The 20714-nt window shown below is 48.8% G+C and overlaps 1 protein-coding gene across 2 annotated transcripts in view; it reads left to right on the forward strand.

Annotated features, from left to right (window-relative positions):
- LARS2 (leucyl-tRNA synthetase 2, mitochondrial) overlaps nt 1-20714 on the forward strand; it is a 195453-nt gene that overhangs the window by 163828 nt on the left and 10911 nt on the right. For both annotated transcript variants that reach the window (XM_032412574.1, XM_032412573.1), the window contains exons 15-19: nt 8376-8476; nt 10797-10979; nt 12152-12321; nt 14345-14422; nt 17026-17137. In XM_032412574.1, the coding sequence (XP_032268465.1) occupies nt 8376-8476; nt 10797-10979; nt 12152-12321; nt 14345-14422; nt 17026-17137 (644 nt within the window). The remainder of the gene's footprint in view (nt 1-8375; nt 8477-10796; nt 10980-12151; nt 12322-14344; nt 14423-17025; nt 17138-20714) is intronic.

A 20714-nucleotide genomic window follows, 5' to 3' on the forward strand; every position in this document is an offset into this window, starting at 1 on the left:
TAACCAACTGAGCCACCCAGGTGCCCCTTCCCTTCATCCCACGCTCAGACCTGCTCCCTCTCTCTGTGCATACACACATGCATTAAAGGTCTACTGTACAGAGAATGCATTTAGTTTACAAATTAAATGCTTAAAATAATTTTCTTCTCATTAGTCCCAGAGCCCTTCGTATGTAAAAATAAACTGATCTGCATCAGAAGAACAATGAACACATTAACAGCATTAATCTTCAGTCGAAATGTTTGTGCCTTGGGTTAAAGAATTTACCATTCTGCCTTTCATGTCTTCTCTGTGGAAACTTCTTTACCTCACCAGTTAAAAATTACCCCTGAGGATGGGAATTGTGTCCTATTACTATGACAGTATCGTGGGCAAACATTCTCAGTGAATATTTGTTTAAATAAATTGAGTTTAAGTCCTTGATATAAACATATAAAAGTTTATGGCTTTCGGGGCACCTGGCTGGCTCAGTTGGGTGGAGTGTATGACTTTTGATCTCGGGGTCATGAGTTCAAGCCCCACATTGGGCGTGGAGCCCACTTTAAAAAAAAAAAAAAGTGTATGTTTCCTGTTCAAAGGAAGTGTTTTCCGTGGAGTAGAGAGAAAAGACAACATGAGAAATGTTTCCTTCTAGGTCTAGAAGCAAAGACCATAAATGATTTCTGGCTCCAGGGTACCTTTCTCCAGCTTCTACACAGTTATTTGTAGGAGCACTGAACAAAACAATAAATGATTCATTGGCTAGCTATTTTAAAATAGAAGACAAGCCCTGGCTACTTTTAGGACTCCTGTACAGTGGTTTTAAACTATATTTGAGGGGCGCCTGGGTGGCTCAGTCGTTAAGCGTCTGCCTTCGGCTCAGGTCATAATCCCAGAGTCCTGGGATCGAGCCCCACATTGGGCTCCCTGCTCGGCGGGGAGCCTGCTTCTCCCTCTCCCACTCCCCCTGCTCATGCGCGCGTGTGTGCTCACTCTCTCTCCAATAAATAAATAAAATCTTTTAAAAAATAAAAAGTAGTAGCTCCAGCCGGGCCTCTGTCCCATGCTCATGTGGGTCACTACTTCACATCTGGACAGGTAACCCTTTTGGCTCTCAGGGGCCTCATGGGTCAGCAATTCAGTCGCCTCCAAGCACTGGATTCCCTCTAATTCTGGTAAATTTCATCAAGTATAAACCGCAGAGGTTTATGTGGATCTTATACTCTTCCCTGTTTTCTAAATGAGTCCTGGCCCTCTTTCACACTTGCACACTTGGGTCTGAACTTTGAGCTTTCCGTAGGTCTCTTGACCAGCTACAAGAAGCTGGTCTTGGGGGTGCGTGTGCCCCCACACGGGACAGTGTGGTGCTGTTGTGTGTCAGAAATACCACGTTAATGATCAAGCCAGAATTACTGTCAGCAGTAAATTTGCAAAAGAAGATAATACAAATGACCAAGAAGCATGCTCTACAATGTTGCCCTCACTGGTAGTCAAAGAAATACAAACTAAACAGCAGTGAGGGGCCATTTTCCATATAGCAAAGAGGCGAGGATGAACAGCATCTCATACATTGCAGGAAGACAGTTTGGAACAACCGTTAGGAAAAGCAGTTTGACGATACAGAGTGAGAGCCTTAAAAATATTCACACTTTCGGACACGCTAATTGTGCTTCTAGAAATCCAAGCCTAAGGAAATAATCAGAATCAAACTTAATGCACCAAACTGTTCAAGTAGCTAAAAGTTTGGATACAACCTAAATGCCCCGAAAGTCTGAGAAAGAGCAAATAAAATCTAGCCCATCTATATGAAGGACTCTTACACGAGTCTTTAAAATTATATTATATGGACTGTTTAATAACATGAGGAAATGCATCTGAAGTGCTTGGAATTGAAAAAAAAAGCAAGATATAAAATCATAGATGCAGTTGGGTTATACGTCTGCCTTTAAATGTACTTGTCCATATACATGCGTAACACAAAGCAAGAGAAAAGGCTAGAAAAAATTACGCCAACATGTTCACACTAGTTTGCTCTGGATGATAAACTTATCAGTGATTTTATTATTCTTCTCATGCACTCCTGATATTCCCAGATTTTTTTACAATGATTTTGCAACTTTATAATAGAAAAAACCCAGTCCTCTACAGAGTGTGTTCGGAAGCAGGGAAATACACGGAGCCTCCCAGTTTGATTCCGGGCGAGGGGAAGGCAGCGGCTTATGGCTGGACGTCAGCCCTAGGTCGCCAGCCCTGGGCTGGTAGCTGCAGGGGATGCTCTGCAGTGAGGGATGGATTCATCTCCACGGAACTGCGGATCAGGAAGCCTTTTCTCTCCCTTTGAGGGGACAGCAGTGAACATGAGCATCTTGTCAGCTTTATGTTGTTGCTCTTCATACAGACACTGCATTCCCTGAGCTGACATTCTCCCCGTGGTTCACTATCGACAAGAGCAGTGGCGCCCTGCTGACCATGGAGGGCTCCATGGGCTCCTGTCCTGTTTCTCTAATCACATCAGAGCTTCAAGGGGAGGGGGGCGGGGGCAGGAAGAGAAGAGACGCTTTACTTGGTTCTCACCGTATTAATCGGGGCTCCTCCCATGCTGCTGGCTGGCTGCTAAGAAATAGAAACGGTGGTATTTTACGAATGAGCCATGGCTTAATACTTAGAAACTGGCTGATGATGTGAGCCTGATGTGCCCCCCGCCCCCCGCCCCAGGCACAGGGCGAGGCAGAAGAGGAAGTTCGCAAACTTAGTCTTGAAAAGTCCACGTTAGAGACTATTTTCAGAAATCCAGGGCTTTCTGTACTCTTCTTTCCAGATCTACATGGGAGCCTCCTGACCAGGTCAGGACCATGGGCAGTGGGCTATCTAGGAGCTCGGGAGTAGGTAAAAAGTCATCTGCAGTGACCAGTTATCGCTCTGATGAATCTGAGCTTCTTTTAGCCACATTACTTGTATGCAGTGATGTTTCACCAGGGCGCTTAAAATAGCCTTTCATTCTATGTTCTGAAATTCCTTCTTTATCCTAATCGTTACTGACCCTGCTCGCCCTGCCCTTCCTCCTGCCCTCCCTCCCTCTCTTCTTTTCTTCCGTCCTTGGTGGGACAGAGGTGGCTTTCAGTGACTGGCGGGTATGGATGGTTGTAATTTCCGACTCAGGGCGTGCAAACTGTCAAGGAAGTACTGAAGAGGGCATCGCTTCCCATCCTTCTGCCGCCCTGTGAAAGCAGACACACCTGCCCCTTGGGGTGGTATTAGCAGGAGAGCTGAGCCAGAGCCAAGAGCACAGGGAAACCAGCTAGGCCCCTCCAGGGGGAGGCCCGGCGTAATGCCCCCCATCTGTGATGCTTCCAGGCAGAAGGGGTTTGGTGGTGGTTTCAGATTTTTTCACTTCCTTACAGATTCCTCTGCTAACATGGTCCCTATGATGAATGCATCACTCAGTGGCTTGTATAAGTTGGTTCCCGGTGCCATTTGTCGAGTGGATGAATGGACAAATAGGGAATATGTTACACTGGTTGTGAATCTTAGTAATGAGCTTGGCAGTGGTGTGATCTCTGCTCCAGCAGGACTGGGTTCCAGGGCCCCTTGGCCCTCATTCCCCTGCACCTTGCACCTCCAGGCCACACTAGTGCCTCCTCCCTGTGGTGTGGATGGTTATTTCTGAGCATGTCTCCGGCCGCCCATTCTACCGTAAGTCTTCTAACGGCAGAGCGCTCAGTACGCAGTTGCTGCTCACATGGGTGTGGAATGGAGTAACAAGTGTGACTCCTCATGCCAAGCTAAACTACTTGTGGGTGCATGTGACCAGCTTCAGCCTTGAGAATGAAAACTGGATTCCCAGAGTCCTATGGATCATTCCCTGGAGCACTGCAAGAGTAAGGGATGGGGGGGCCACTGGGGGATAAGCGGGACTCAGGGGCTTGGACGCGCCCCTCCCACACTGAAATCCAGTGTGAACCCCCTTGGGGCCTTCTCCCACGCTCGTGCCCTTGCGCCTTCCTGCAAGCTTCCTGCGAGCTTGAGTGGACGGAGTCTGAAATCACAGTGCACCTCTCCGTGCAAGAAGGTCACGGCCCCAACCAGAAGCCATGACATCCAGGCCTGCCTTTCATCCGTCTTTCTTCCTTCATCACTCGTCCCCCTGCACATTGTCCCCACCTCTGCTGCTGCAGGTTTATTTCTTCCCTCGTGGACACAAAGTTGATTTAGGTCAAACCACTGAACGAATATTGAGCATCTGCTGTGAACTAGGCACTGAGAAGAGGCTCACAAGAGGAAGACAGGGAGGCGACTCACCTGAACACACAATACAATTTTACAATCGAGTATCTGTCGAGGGCAGGTACCGATACCACAATGGACACACCAACAAGGAGCAGTTCTGGGGGCAGCCTCCAGTGTGCACAGGCCCCTGGGATCCCTCGCTGGGAAAGGGTTAGAAGTGGTTTTGAACCAGGCAGAACTAATCGATGGCCTCAGCAGCCAGGCTAGCGGTGCCCATGGTGGGGAGGTAGGGCCTTTGGGAGGCTGGTCACACTCGGGTCATCAGTGGGGCTGCTTATGTTGTGAAAATTCAAGGGGCGCCTGGGTGGCTCAGTCGTTAAGCGTCTGCCTTCAGCTCAGGTCATGATCCCGGGGTCCTGGGATCGAGCCCTGCATCCTGCTCCGCAGGAAGCCTGCTTCTCCCTCTGCCTCTCTCTGTCTCTTATGAATAAATAAATAAAATCTTTATTAAAAAAAAAAAGAAAATTCATCAAGTGTTACTCCTAGGATTCATAGGCTTTTCAATATGTGTGATGCACTTCATTTCACAGTTTACTTAAAAAAAAAAGAAGAGGGAGAATTGTAGGCGATCAGGCCTGAGGTTAGTGGCAGACGCAGTTAGGTGCAGCGCTGCCCATTCCCAGAAGGTGGCAGCATCGAGCCACTTGAGGAACTGCAGGACCCCAGCAGGATTCCTGGTTTCTAAGGGATCTCCCCACCCACCCCCGCCCTGTCCTGTCTGGGGGTTGAAAGCTACGGATTTTCATCAGATGACTCATCTTTATCTTTGGGATCCAGATTATTCCCTCCTTCCTTCCATCCCGGTTTTTTATTTCTCCTAAGAGTGGCCAAAGCCATGTACTTAGAGTGAGAGAGGAAAGGAAAAATCTCGTCAACGATAAAGTTCATCCCACTGGCATCGAGCATAGCAGGGAGAAGGTGGTAGTCTGGCTTTTTGTCTTTTTTTTTTCCCCCATCAGGCTGCGGCACATAAAACTATCTGAGGAAGATTCTAATCTAAAAGATGAACTTGTGCACACACAGATCAGCCCGTCGAGCCCACTGATGCTTAGCTGGGTTTGGGGGGCAGCCCTTCCTTGTGGAATACCGGCTCAAATTTGCTTGGTGCTTTTGAATGCATTCGTGTCCAGTCTCTTCCTTTACCTGCCCAATAAAAAGTAGCCATATGATTTTCTTACTTTATTTTAAAACTGTTGCCATATACGTACTGTAGTATATGTATTGGGGTTGAAATCCAAGTGCCGCCTGACATTGGTTGAAAGGGAAAGATGGCTTCAGGAGCCAGCAACAGCAACCACCTAGCGTCCTCCTCCTTCCGTCCTGCTGTCCATGCGTTTATGCATACTTATGCATTCATTCATCCCTCCGTGTTTTGGACATGTTTTTGAGCCTGTCCTCCATCTGTCGTGCACAGCGCTAAGTGCTGGCGACAGAGGGAGGAATAAGAGACTAGTCCTTGTGGTGATGGGTGCAGGGCGTCACGGAAGTGGTGTGTGCCGGGGACAGAGGTGGCCACCCAGAAAAGGGAATGCCTGATTCAGTGGTGAAGGGGGAGTCCAGGTTTCCTGGGGAACATGGTACGTGCTGGCAACAACCAAGTGCGCGTGTGACCTCCGTGAGGAGCGAGTGTGTTTAAGTGTCAGAGACCGCAGGAAGGTCGACAGGGGCTGATGGTGGAGAAAGTCACACGCTCAGTCTGTGCGGGTACAGTTCTCTGAGCTTCCTGAGGAAGATGCAAACCTGGGTCCTTGGGCATCGAAACCCCACCCTGCTGTGGATAAAGCCCGTGTGGCCTGAGGACACACATTCCTCATGGTGTGGGTGTTCCTAAAGAGGGGGACCACGGACACCATGGCTCCCCCTTCAAGGCGCTACCATATTCAAATGCCTCATAAGATCCAAGCGCATTTGACTGTCAAACAACCGTTCATGATTTTCGATGTAAAGACTCAAATTTTCTAGGAATCTTGCAGGCACACGAACTGTGGCACCAAAGGATGTCAGTCTGCCAAACGTGGCTTTGGCGGTGGAATGTCATGGGGGAGGTGGGAGGAAGGCAGCTTTATGACTCAAAAGAGTTTATTATTAGGATGGATTTTAGAGCCTGAACAGGGCATTGGTGACCTCTGTGCACACGCACGTGTGGAATTTCTTCCAAATTAACATGGTAGCCTGGCGGATGGCCCCTATGACGTTGAAGAATAACATTGAATAATGTGGACAAGGTCTCAAAAATGTGTGTTACATTTCTCCTTGAATGTTAAATATATTGGGTTTTTTCCACCTTGGAAAATACCTCACCACCACCAAACTCATATATGCATGCATGTATACACACACGGACTCGTTAGGATTTTAAAATACGAAGGCTAGGAATCCCTTCTTTGTAGCTGACCCTCATCTCTTTCCCAGTCACTCTCTTTGCTCTACGCCACCCCCTGAATCCACTAGAAAGTTTCCCCAAACTGCATCTGTCCACACGGCCGTTTGACGAGGGCCACACATCACGGTTCACCTACATCAGATGGCCTCGCGCAAGAAACGAGGGTCCTATCAAATTAACAAAGCCAGCGCCTCCCTCCATGAGGACGGCGACACTGGTGGCCGGCTGGGCCTCTGAGGTCCTTGGCCTTTTGAGCCTCTACAGAAGAGCCACGTTGCGTGAGTGAACTTGAAGCAGCAGGGGGTTTGCCTCATGCTGCCGGCGACGCTCGTGGACGTGGCTCCCACCGCACGTCCCTGCGTGCTGTCATTACGCATACAAAACACACATTCGTGATCAGCACACGTCGCCACGAATCATTCCTGGAGTCTGGAATAGCGCTTGCTCATGTGCTTCACAGCTGAATCAGGTGGATTCTTCAGAATATACCATTTCACATCAGAAATAAAGTCCTTTCAGCATAGGGGTCAACCTCTACCTGTCCCCTTCAGAGAAAACGTTTATATTTCACTATTCATCCAGTCAAAGTGACTAAAACCAGGCATTGTAACCAAATTATAATCCATCCATACTGTAGGCCAACTAGAGAACGGTTTAAAGCTGAGACTGTCGTGGAAAAATCCTTCCTATGGTTAAATGAAATACCACGAAGTAGTGTGTACATTATGATCTATTTAAATCCAAGAAAATTATACAAAACTATATATATACACACATATGTATGGAAAAGGCATTCAGAACAGTCTCCAGACTTTTCCAGGTGTAGTCACCATACAATTAATAACAACTATCTCCTCAGGGTGGGTAATGAATTTGAACAGAGGGTAATGAATTTGAATGGAAAGGCCAGATGCACGATTAATTTGTATGACTTACACATTTTTTTTTTTTAAGATTTTATTTATTTATTTGACAGAGAGAGGCACAGCGAGAGAGGGAACACAAGCAGGGGGAGTGGGAGAGGGAGAAGCAGGCTTCCCGCCGAGCAGGGAGCCCGATGTGGGGCTCGATCCCAGGACCCTGGGATCATGACCTGAGCCGAAGGCAGACCCTTAATGACTGAGCCACCCAGGCACCCAACTTACACGTTTTTTTAAAGAATATGAGTAAGCACTGCCTGCAAGGTTGAGGGAAAAGCAGCCTGCTTGAACAGAGCCCCAACTCCAACCTCTCTGCATCCTCTGAGCCCTTCCTGATGCTGGACTCAGCACGTAGCTGACATATTTATGGTTCTTCAAAATTTACGAGTGTTTTCAGGCATTCATTTACTCGAATCTTCCCAACAGCCCTTGGACAGATTTTTATTGCCTCTACTTGACAGATAAGCCAACAGCTGCTAAGAACAGGTAAGGGACTTGCCTTGGCTCCTAGAATTCACTGAGTAGGAGACAGATTCAAATCCAGGCCTTCCAAATCTGAAGCCTAGCGCTCTTGCCACTTCGCCAAGTGGAAAGCAGTTAATACCTGCTGGTATGAATTAACGTTCTTATCGCTGCTTTATAAGGAGCCCTTTGTTCCAGTTGGGTTTCCAAGTGGCATTGGCCAGCCCACCTGCTTTCATGAAGGGCAGCCGTCTCTGTCCATCAGCTGAGAAGGTTTCTATTGCTGTCTTCTGGATGCTTCAAATCCCCACCCATCGATTTCTTTTCCCGTTATCTTTCCTCAGAGAGCCTTTCCATAAGCTGCTGGCCCAAGGCCTTATCAAGGGGCAGACATTCCGCCGACCGTCAGGACAGTATCTCCAGAGAGAGGAAGTAGATCTCACAGGTAAGAAAAAGGCCCATCTGGACCCATCCAGGTACATCAGGCCAAAGCAAGTGTTTGCCCGGGGCCTCAGCTGGGTGGAAAATCCAGGGTCTCCGGGCCTCTGCCTGCTGTGGGCCAGTGTCCTCTGAAGGCTGCAGCCAGGATGGCTGCCCGCCCGTCGGCCCCAGCCCCATCCAGTGTCCATTTGCTTCTGGCGGGGTTTTCGTTTGTATGTAACCCAAAGTCAGCCGGGGCATCACCTCATGTCCTCGCTCATGTTTGACATGGCGTCTCAGGAACAGAGCCCCGAGACCCAAGAGGCGCTCTTCTAAGGCTGGGGTATCCTAGCACTTCTCCCTAGGTGGGCTCAAGGCACATGTCAGCCCCTTGGGGCCACCCCGATACTGAACCCCTTCAGCACCCTGGAGCAGCCCTGTCTGGCACTCCCCTGACTTCCCTTGCACTTTTGCTCAGGGGTAGTTCCTCGCAGCAGATCTTGAGGTGGCACCGTGACGATGTCATGTGCACCCAGCCTACCGATGAAATCAGTAGAAAATGGGAGTGGGGGATACATAGGGGCACCATTCAGCTTAGAAAACCCAGGGCACAACAGAGGAGATGATGTAAACCCAACAACCCCCTAATGGTAGGCAGCGTCCAAAGCCAAACACTAGAGAAAAGATTTAGGTGGAAGCCATCAATGGAATTACCTAATTAATGCAGTAATATATCAGGGTTTGGAATGGTCCGAGGGGGAAAAAGAAGCTGGAAGAGCAGAAATTGTTTCGCCAACACGGGCCAGAGGGGAAAGGAGCCAAATCCAAAGGGCACATACATTTCAGTTGGTAGTGAAGTGCTGTCTGTGTTAAGGGCGGGGCTGCCATGTACAGCTGTGCAGCGTGTGCACTGCCCAAAGGCACCAGCCAGGGGCGAGCAGGGCCTGAAGTCCAGCCTCTTGCCACGCCATACACTCAGGGCCACATTTGCCAAGAGAGGGCACCTTTTTCCTACTTCTCAACTGCTCTGCCCTGATACTTGGCTTTTTCCTAATTTGCACAACGGTGCTGGAAAGAGTAGCTACAGCCCGGAGGAGGTGTGCAGGGTAAACGGACAGCCTGGATAAAGCAACTTCAGTCTCCCTCGGCTCCGATGTCATGGGGCCAGACAGTGTTGTGAACATCTTTTCCCTTCCCACGCAGACTTGCCCGCTGGGAGAGAAGCAAGGGCAGGCTTCCATCTCCTTAATGGGTGCGCTTCTGCTAAAGTACGGAATTAGTTCTCAGGTACATACATCCGTCCCTTGGGAATTTGGTTGCCATTGGAGTCTGGGACTATCTGGCTGGAAGGAACAGAAATGCACCCAAAGGCAGGTGGAGCACAGGATATAGAGATGTCACCCCAAGCAAGCTGCCGCACTCCATCCAGGCCTCACAGCATGCCCACAACCACGGGTGCCACACAGATGGCAGTCCTAGGACTTTCTCCGCCCTCCTTCGATGGCCTCTGGTTCCTCTTCCTCCTTTCCTCTGTTTTTCTGCCCTGTTCTCCCTCCTCCGCCAGGCTTGGCTTCTGCCCTGCCCCAACTTCAGGGCACAAGGTGACCTTGGGGAGCCATGATGCCATGTCTGGCCCCATCTCCTTAGGACTTTGCGGTTCCAGTGCCCGGCAGCATTGAAACAAGAGCTTCTGTCTCTCAGTTCCAGGTCCTGAGAAAGACCTTGGCCTTGCCAGATGTCCTTCCTTGTCCCAGCCACTGGAGCTTGGCCACAAGGTCACCTCATCCCACCCTAGCCATAGAAGGCCTTCTCTGTCAGCACCCTCGGGACCGGTGGTGTGCGGGGCGGGGGGAGGAGCCACTTCCAAAGAACAGGGCACATGGCGTTCCACGTGAGCCCAGTGAGCTAGTTCCACGGAGCCTGCTCGCGAGAGACCCTGACTGGTCAGCTGCCGGCTCCCAGAGGAGACCGTGCATCCGTAAAGAAAACAGCAAAACATGCAAAGCTTTGCTACCCTGTTTTTTACTTTCTCTTTTGTATAAACGTAGTTTGCTTTTATAGAGCAGGAAGTTGCTTTGTCTCGTTTTGGGGTGGAGAAGAAGCTGGTACGGGCCATCACAACCGTGCTGTGTTCCCATAGGGAAGGTTTGGGGTGGGAGGTGGGCCTCACTCATTTCAAAATGAAAATATTTCCTGTGATATACGGTAGAGAGAGAGAAAGGGGCGTGTTGAGCGAATTTGTGGGATCCTTCACATGGACACTTCAAATTGCTCTTATTGAATGTGCTTTTATAGAACCGCCTAGAGCCACACCTTCCGTCCCTGTGTGTTTTTCTGGTGTGCAGGTGCTGTTCCCGTTCATGCAGAAACGAAGGAGAGGTTGGAGGTGACGTGGGAGAAGATGAGCAAGTCCAAACACAATGGGGTGGACCCCGAGGAGGTCGTCGAGCAGTACGGCATCGACACCATCCGGCTCTACATCCTTTTCGCTGCCCCTCCTGAGAAGGACATCTTGTGGGATGTGAAGAGTAAGGCCCCTTCCTCTCCCCCGCCTCTTTTGTGATCTGCCCCGGACACCAGAGGAGTTCGGGGAAAGGAAATGTCCGGGCTGAAGACAGTAGTAAGGGTTCTAGGAATCAGTTCCATGAAGCGAGTAGCGTGGTTTGTCCGACATCCTGTGCCATTCTTAGCCTGGGGTTCCCAGATGGAATGAACCTCAGAATGTCGGGGGGGCTGGTGGCCATTGTGGATTCCCAGTCCTCACCCCAGACCTCCTGACGCAGCATCTGGGGGGCCCCAGGAACCTGCCTTTGGCAAGTCTGTGGTGTTGCTGATGTAGGTTCTACATCATTCCGCTGGAGAACATTCCCCGGGAGCCAGATCGGCTTCCATGCCACTCTGGGGCCCCTCTGTGGTCCACGGAGGCCAGTCCCCTCTTGATCTACCCTGAAAGGTTTGTTCTAGGGCAGGGTCGTCGCCCCTTCCCAGCCCAGAAAACCCCGCCCTGGGGCCTGCTCCTGATGTTCCCTGTGACCCCCTCCCTCACCCACAGCAGCCTCCAGAGCCCCCTCAGAGGAGATTTGTCTCTGCAGAGTTGGTTAGATCTGAAAAGGCGTGAGTAAAATCTCGTTGGGTATCTGGATGTCCTAGAATACACGGTCCAGTGGTCATTCAGTTTTCCTTCCGCCGTCTGCCCCAAGGGTTGCTGTGGCAGAAGCAGCCAGATGCCCGGATCACCACTTACGCAGCATGCCCTTGCCCGTGATAAGTGTGGCACAGGGGCCAGTCCCAGAACGGGCTGCGTTGGAATCACTGGGGACGTACAGAGGGCGCACGTGTGGGCACAGGCGTCTTTGGGGACACCTCTGCGGCAGCAGGCGTTCTTACTCAAGGCAGCTGGGCACAGGGGGCCCATCGTGGCCCAGGCTTCTGAGCTTGTTGTGGGCCAGGGTGGTTGGTGGGCGGCACTCTGAGGAGCCCTGCGGTCCAGTGCGCCGAATACCCGGGGCTCTGGGGTGTGACGGAGTCTGTGCTGCTCTGAGCTCCCAGAAGCTGGAGGCCAGGGTGGCCCCCATCACTCCCATCGGGGCACAATGAAGCATGTCTTCAACGCACCCGTGCCTCTCTGGGCTTGGGGAGAACCAGATCAGTCATTCACGTGTCTGTCTTTCTCTCTCTCGTTTCCCGATATGAAACTCAGCCGATGCCCTTCCCGGGGTGCTGCGGTGGCAACAGCGTCTGTGGGCCTTGGTGACCCGCTTCATCGAGGCCAGGGCTCCCGGGACGGCTCCCCGGCCCCAGCTGCTGAGTGATGAGGAGAGAGCCGAGAGCAAGAAGCTCTGGGAGTACAAGAACTCGGTCATCTCTGAGGTCAGGAACTTTCTGGGGCTGCTGGTTAATTCTGTGACTGAGCACGCGTGGTCCGGGTGGACCACCCTGCCTTGGGGCGGGCCGCTGTTGGCCTTGCTCCTTCCTCACTCTGGCATCCCCCCGGCCTTGAAGGGTTCCCTCACCGTGTCAAGTAGCTCACCAAGCTGGAGCAGCCGGCCACGTGCTCTAATGGAAGGACATGCTCTCAGGAAAGGGCTTCCTCTAACGGTGTCCACCACGTGTCCATCCCAGGTCTCGGGAGGCCGCCCCCTTCCCACAGGCTCCACGCTTCACACTCGGGCAGAGAACCATATGCAGGGTCGCGCTGCTGACACTGCATACGGGATGAACAGAAACAGAAGTGTAGCACTGAAAGGGGCATGAAGAGACTGCTCTTTGGCCTCCTCGTTTTACAGATGGGGACAGAGGTGAGGCCCAGAGCCGAGAATCCAAGTTCCTGGATGCTCCGCATAGTGAGGCCTTCCGCACCCGTTACGGTGTTACACAGTATCTGTGTGAATTATTGTGGGTTAATTTTTGCAAATAAATGATGTGTTCGTGTTACCCTCTTAGAGAATGTTTTATTGTCTAAATCATTTTCTTTTTTTCTTTTTTAAAGATTTTATTTTTAAGTAATCTCCACACCCAACGTGGGCCTCAAACTCATGCCCCTGAGATTAAAAGTCGCATGCTCCACTGACTGAGGCAGCCAGGCGCCCCTGACTCATTTTAAAAGATTCTTCACTGATAACAAATCCCTATAAATTTTTTCTCTAGAAGTCTGATACCATACCACGACCTTTGCGTTTTTAAGCACTTTGTGAAGAAAATGTCATATATTTTTGAAAGAAGGCATTTAGGGGATCCGGAGCTATTTTTAGGGGGTGTCACTCCTTAGGCCGAATTTTTACTGTTATTTTTATTTTTTAGAATTGCTGATTTGAACTTTTAAAGTCAGCCAAGGTCACTTTTTTGGACTTTGGTAACTGATGACATTGAAGAAACAGGGTTTTCATGAGGCCCTGGGTCCAGCATGGTCTCATTCGGTGACACTTCTTTTTTTTTTTTTTTTTTTTTAATATTTTATTTATTTATTCGATAGAGAGACAGCAAGAGAGGGAACACAAGCAGGGGGAGTGGGAGAGGGAGAAGCAGGCCTCCCGCTAAGCAGAGAGCCCGACGTGGGTCTCGATCCCAGGACCCTGGGATCATGACCTGAGCCAAAGGCAGACGCTTAACGACTGAGCCACCCAGGCGCCCCTCGGTGACATGTCCTCAGGGTATATTCCCATCCACTCTACTCTAGTGTAGAGACACAGAGCTCACGCAGTTGACCTTTGTGATGTGAATGATGCCTGAATGACTGTTTTCATGCCACATACTTCCTGTCTGGATTTGGCACATTCTTCTCTTCTGTCAGATCATAGAACTGGGGTATTTCGACAAGTTGGAAACTCTTGACATCTTTAGATGTGTTGTTTTTCTTTATTCTTGGCCATGGTTGAAATCGAGAAGCACACAAACAGGAAGAAGCTGACAAGTCAGCTTGAGTGTTCTTACGTTGACTCCATATTTGAAAACGCAAAACTCACCTTATCCCTTATACGAATAACCTTTGTTGTGAATGAAAGTCACGGAGCCACAGGGAAGGGACATCCTGTACCCCATCTCCCGGTGACTGTTGTTTTGATGTTTGCTCGTCTGCAGGTCCTGCCTCCTGTCCGGGTGGTTAGAAGCGTTTGATGTCCCCGCTGGGAGAACCAACACTGTCCCAGATATGGGGGGGGAGGAAATGCTGGACAGTGGAAACATCATTGACCCTGATTTTGAAAATCTTTGTACCGATGAAACATTACCGTGATTATCCGAGATAGTGAAAGCATTTATGAATATCTTTGATTGCATTCATTTAATTCACATTTTTTTGGATAATTCATTTGCTTTATTGTTGTGTTGCATTGGTTTTTTGTGGAAAGCTCAAAGGGATTTTGAAGAAAGTGAATAATTCAACTTTTATCCATAGGTGACTGCCCATTTCACAGAGGACTTCTCACTGAATTCTGTAATTTCTCAGCTGATGGGACTCAGCAGTGCCCTCCTGGTAAGTGGCTCTCCTGTCCTTATTTGCTGGTAACAGGGGAGGGTGGGTGGCCTCAAGCCACATTGTGAGGTGGCCTGCAGGGTCCTGGATGGTGGACAGAGAGCAGGACCATGGTGTCACCTCCTTGGTGTGGCTCTGTTATCTTAAAGAAGCCTGTTTTCCATAGTCACAACCTAGTTTTATAGCTGGAAGGTTCTTAAAGGTTGTCTGGTCCAAAGCCCACCCCCTCACTCCCCTCCCCCACCCCCATATTTTGCAGATGAGGACACTGACACCCAGGGAGGTTCGATGACGTGCCTGGTTGATTAGTGACAGATCAGGACCAGACTTGAGCCCCCTCCTCTCCCTGCTCTGCTCTTTTCTTCCTGCTTCTGCTGCCCGCTCTCCTGATTGATCTGATACCCCCTTGGCATCATTAACGTGTTACACTCCTTTAACCTGGACAGGTCAGATTTGTGCTCACTAAAAGCAAAAGTCAGACTTTTTAGCATAGATTCCTCTTCTTGCCGCATGTGAATAGAATTTTTCTTGCCAAGGGAAGGATTTGTCAACAAATGGAGGTTAGGCAAGTGGTTAGCTGTTTGGACAACAAACAGCAACGACAAAAAATGTACATTAAAGCTATTACCACATGCCTTTTATAATGAAGCTCTCCCCAAACTTTAAGAACAGTGGAAGAAATTCACAGGTTTGACTACATAAAACTTACCATTTTTAGTATATTAAAACATGCCGTGCTACAAAGCAGGTAAAAACTGGGGAAAACATTTTATGACAAATATGTCAGACATGAGGCTTAACATCCTTGATATGTAAAGAGCTCTTTACATATGAATATAAAAATAGCTGACCTAAAAGTGGTCAAAGGATGTGAAAAGAAAATCACCCACAGAAAGTGGTATAGAAATCATCTGTAAACTTGGCAGAAAAAAAATATTTGCCTTACTAATTATCGTGAAACGCAAATTAAAAACGCGATGCTATTTTTTTTAACCTATCAGATTTGTAGAGACTTTATAACATAAAGTCCGTGCTATGACAAGGACAGTGGGACAGTGACACACCCCATCGGTGGCCGTGGTTAATGTAACCTTGCCAGGAGGAACTTCGGCTCCGAGGTTGGCATCCCTACGATTGCTTAGACCCTTTGATTCCGGGCTGCCCGTTGGCAGGTGACTTATAATCACAGAGACATAGAACCCCAGCTGTCTCCAATGGGGAAATTGTGAAATGACTCATGTCATATCAATAGGGAGGAAATGTGCCACCACCATTCACGTCGTGTCTTCCAGGAATCCCTAGTACCAGAAATTGTTCATGATATAACATCAAATAAACATACAATACAGAAGTGCTCATAGGATAAAAATTCCAGTCGAGCAAAAGGGTATGTGGACAGATGTGTATATTCACATATTTTTGCATTTTTGGAGACCAGGATAAAATACATCAGTTTTTTTTTCCTGTTTGGTATAATTGTGAGTGGTTTTGCATTTCCCAGATTTTCTTTGCTGAGTGTGTGTGTTTTTTAAAGATCTTGTTTATGTATTCGACACAGAGAGAGCACAAGCAGGGGGAGCAGCAGAGGGAGAGGGAGAAGCAGGCTCCCCGCTGAGCAGGGGAAGCCAGCCTCTGGGAAACTCAGTACCGTTGTTCTTCCCACAGCCCGCTTCCCTCCAGGCTGTCCTTGGTCTACACTCGCCGGCTCATACCCTGCTTCGCTCCCCACCCTCCCTCCCCACCCACACCCTGTGGAATCCTGTGACACCCTGGATTCATTTGTCACTTTTCTCCCAATTGGCTGTAAACTCCTTGAGGGCAGAAACCGTGCCCTTTTGGAGTAGGTACCCCATAAATTAAATGGGTGTGGCTGCGTTATGTGACTAGCAGCACCACAGGAAGAAACCGGGTGTTACTGGCACAGCTGCTTAATAGAAGGATGACCCCCGCCGAGACCCCCGAGGGGGCAGGAGGACCCCTGCTCTGGGCGCTGCACGTTGAAAGCCTGTGAGCAAGTCTCTCTGCATGTCTCACCGGTCCTGCAGCGCACGGGAAACCTCGAAGAGCGGTCGGGAGTTTAACTCTGATTTAAGACAAAGCTGCTGGGAGCCTGCTTCTCCCTCTCCCTCTGCCCCTCTCCCATGTGCGTGTGCTCTCTCTCTCTCTCAAATGAATAAATAAAATCTTTTTTAAAAAATTAAAAAATAAATAAAAAGCTAAAAAAAGACACAGCTGGATTCTCGTGGGGACCGCGTCACTTGGACAGCCACGTACCTGGGGTCAGATTGCTCCCCTTCGGCGGTCCTTAGCCGCCCCACCTGTCCAGTGGGGTAAGAACAGCACCCTCCAAGGGTCCTGGTGGGAACTACACGAGTCCGCCTCGGACCGAGGGCGTAGTGCGTGCTCCATGAAGAGTAGTGTGCATGTTGTTGCTATTGCTGCTCTACTTTTAATACTGTGATTAAAAGGGGCGAGTTCAGGGTCCAGAGCAAACGTGGGTGGGATGGAGGGTTTCTGCTTACCTGCTTGGGTCTCTGGCCTTCCGTACCCTGGCTCGTTTCGTGCGGCTCAGTATTCTTCCACCGTTCTTTTCTGTTCCTCAGCAAGCTTCTCAGAGAGTGGTCCTCCACAGCCCCGAGTTTGAGGACGCGCTGTGTGCCCTGACGGTGATGGCCTCCCCGATGGCCCCTCACATCACCTCGGAGCTCTGGGCAGGTAGGTGGGGGCGTCCTCGCCGGACCTGCTACTTGCTAACCCGGATGTGCCCCAGCCTCTCGTGGAACACGACTTGGGGCTCAGATGTCCTTGGGCGTGGGGCCCAGCGTTTGGCATCTGTACCCCGCAGTCTGGAGTCACGCTGCAGATCTAAAACTTAAACTGGGATTCGGGTCTCTCCAGCAGACCGTCCTTCCTAAACTGGGCGCTGAAGCGAGTCCCCGTGCCTGAGGCTCACTGGCTAAGTGGGGAAGCTTCCATCCCGCCCGCCCCCTTGGAGGTCCCAGTTCTGGAGCCGGGGGGGAATGACTGGAGAGTGTTGTTTTATTTGTTTTTTCTTTTAAGACTTTATTTATTTAGTTGAGAGAGAGAGAGCATGAGCAGGGGGTAGGGGCAGAGGGAGAGGGAGAAACAGACTCCCCGCTGAGCAGGGAACCCTACACGGGGCTCGATCCCAGGACCTGGGATCATGACTGAGCCGAAGGCAGACGCTTAACCGACTGAGCCACCCAGGCGTCCCATGACTGGAGAGTTTTTAACCGGCTCCCGGGTGATTCTGATGCACAGGCAGGTGGGGGACTGTGTCTCTCTACTGTTAAGACCTGGCTCTCAGAGGAAAGCCTAAGGCAAGATTTCATTTTTCTCTCGTAGGGCCTCCTCTTGAGAGCATTTTCAGGGCCCATTGGTCATTCTAAAAGGCCATCACTAGAAATACCAACATCCTGTCCTTTAAGAAATAATTTGAACGTTCTTTACCCTAAACTGTCTTCAATAGTTAATTCTTTCTTTTCCTTTTTGTCATCTCTATTTCATGTTAATTTTAATGTGGAGCTACTTTTTCAGATGGTGTGAGGTTTATAGTATCTTCCCATTTCCTATTTTTGGACACTTAGACCCTTTATAATGATACATCATTGTTTTAAAAGTTGAATAGCTAATTTTTTGTTCACATACAAAATCCTTAGAACACATACCTAAATGTAATGCTTGCTCAGAAAAGATACAAAACATGAAGGCTTTTGATGCACATCTTCAAATCTCGGGATCCTTGGTGAATATGCACAAACAAGAGCCTCTGTCATGATTCCAGGGGTTTTGCAAGGACGTTGCAATCCCTTGGTGATAAACTCACCTGCCTGCTGGAATAACCCAACCTGGGCCCACTCCCTCCCTCTGAAGTCCTGAGTGATACGCTCATGACTTTGTTGCTGTGAGGATGAACATCAGGGCCACGCACCTTATGGGGCCAGAGCAGGTGGATGTGTCTTAGAGGAGCTCAGGCCCCCAGGCCTTGGCCTTGGTGTCAGAGGCCTCGTGTAGCCTGTCAGGACCGACTCAAGACAGTCAGAATGTGGAGCAACGGTTTGGCCACCTTTGCTTTACATGGGTCTCCAGTTGGTTGCCTAAGGGTTTACAGGTAACATTTCATCTGTGAGTATTTCCAGTTTAAAAACAAGATACACTTGTAAACATTTTGATTTTTTTTTAACTTGTAAATGTTTTTAATCACTGCATTAATTGCCCGCAGGCATGACTTCGGTAACTGTTCCGGTGACGTGTCTGGCATTTGCTTCCATAATCTGCCACGGACAATTCTGGGCAGAGATCTGAGTTTCCACTTCAGATGATGCCCTTGAAGTGGAAAAGATAGGAATGTTTTTAAGACTCTCAATCTATGTTGCCAGACTATTTTCCTGAAAAGCTAGCCCGTTCCCTTTCCAGGGTCTGTTTTTCAAGTATGTGTTCTGTTTCTCTGATTTAATTATTGGATTTTTCAACGTAGTTTTAACATCTGGTGTGCTAGCCTCCCTTCATTTCTTTTTTCATAAGTATTTAAGTGCTTCTCACCTGTTTATTCTTCTCAGTAGAACTCTGGTATAATTTTATTATTAATATCCTTGAGATTTTGATTGAAATGTGGGTAAACCTAGAATTAATTTGGGAAGTCCTTACATCTTTACCCCTTCCAGACCTCCATGTGGTCTGTCTCTCCCTTTTTTTTTTTTTTAAAGTTTTATTTTGGGGGTGCCTGGGTGGCGCAGTTGGTTAAGCATCCCACTCTTGGTTTTGGCTCAGGTCGTGATCTTAGGGTCATGAGATCAAGCCCCATGTCAGGCTCCTTGCTCAGCATGGAGTCTACTTGGGATTCTCATTCCCTCTCCCTCTGCCCCTCCTGCTCATGCTCCTCTCCCCATACTCTAAAATAAATAAATAAAATTTTAAAAAAATATTTATTTTTTTAAAGATTTTATTTATTCATTCGAGACCCAGATAGAGAGAGAGAGAGAGAGAGCATGAGCAGGGGGAGAGGCAGAGGGAGAAGCAGACTCCCCGCTGAGCCAGGAGCCGGACGTGGGGCTTGATCCCAGGACCCTGGGATCATGACCTGAGCCGAAGGCAGACGCTTAACCATCTGAGCCACCCAGGCACCCCAGAAAAAGATTTTATTTTTAAGTAATATCTACACCCAACGTGGGGCTCGAACTCACAACCCCGAGATCAAGAGTTGCATACTCTACCAACTAAGCCAGCCAGGCACCCCATCTCTCTCTTCATTCAAGACTTCCCTTATGCTGAGTCGAGTTTTGTAGTTTTGTTCGTTTCTTTTGTAGTTTTTCTTCTGACTCTTACACATTTCTTAAGATTATTCCCGAGTATTTTTTGGTTGTATTTTATTTTTGCTCTTGTGACTGGAATCTTTTCTATAATTTTTGACTGGTAATGGCTGGTATGTAATTTTTAAAATTTATTTGCATGCTTATTCTCTTATCCAGATTCCCTACAAATCTCTGTACGTTGGGTAAGGGGTAAGATCCTCTCAGATGTGCTAAGATCCTGTGATCAGCACATAAGGATAAGTGGTCTCTTTCTCTCTAATAGTTATGGCCTGGTGTCTGTGTACGTACTATATTGAACTGCTCAGAAAACCCTATGGAATGTTCGAGGTGCTGGTCCAGACGGTCCCTATAATGTTTTGGCGTTTGTTTTTTTTTTTTAAGAATTTTTTAGAGAGAGAGGGAGTGTGAGCAGGGGAGGGGAGGGGCAGAAGGAGAGGGAGAGAGAATCTCAAGCAGACTCCCCGCTGAGCTCAGTACCACGACCCTGACATCATGACCTGAGCCGAAATCAAGAATGGGACATTTAACTGACTGAGCCTCCCAGGCGCCCGGATAATCCCTATAATGTTAAGGAAGCAGCTCTCTGTCCTTGTTTTCCAGAACTCATATTAGGAACGGGAGCTATATTTTATTTAACATCCGTTCTTCAGTTGTTGAGGTGTTTGTATCATTTGCTTTTAACTTCCCCCTTTGCCTTATTGATATCACTATTGCCCAGTTAATTGACCGCCTAATACCAAGCTCTCCCGGCATAGATTCTTCTTGACTATGGTGCAGCGGACTTTGAGTTTACTGTCAAATCCTATCTGCTAGTGTTTTATTTGGAATTTGGCAGTTATTTTCCTAGGAAGATCCGTTTTTCTCAGTGTGTGTGGTCAGGCTTGGAAATGAGGGTTTCACTGACTCCACCAAGTGAATTGCGTTGGGTTCCTCTGTCCTTTGTGGTGCTTTAGAACAGA

The sequence above is a fragment of the Phoca vitulina genome, unplaced genomic scaffold (assembly GCF_004348235.1).
Source record: "Phoca vitulina isolate PV1807 unplaced genomic scaffold, GSC_HSeal_1.0 scaffold13, whole genome shotgun sequence".
In the NCBI taxonomy this organism is placed as follows: Eukaryota; Metazoa; Chordata; class Mammalia; order Carnivora; family Phocidae; genus Phoca; species Phoca vitulina.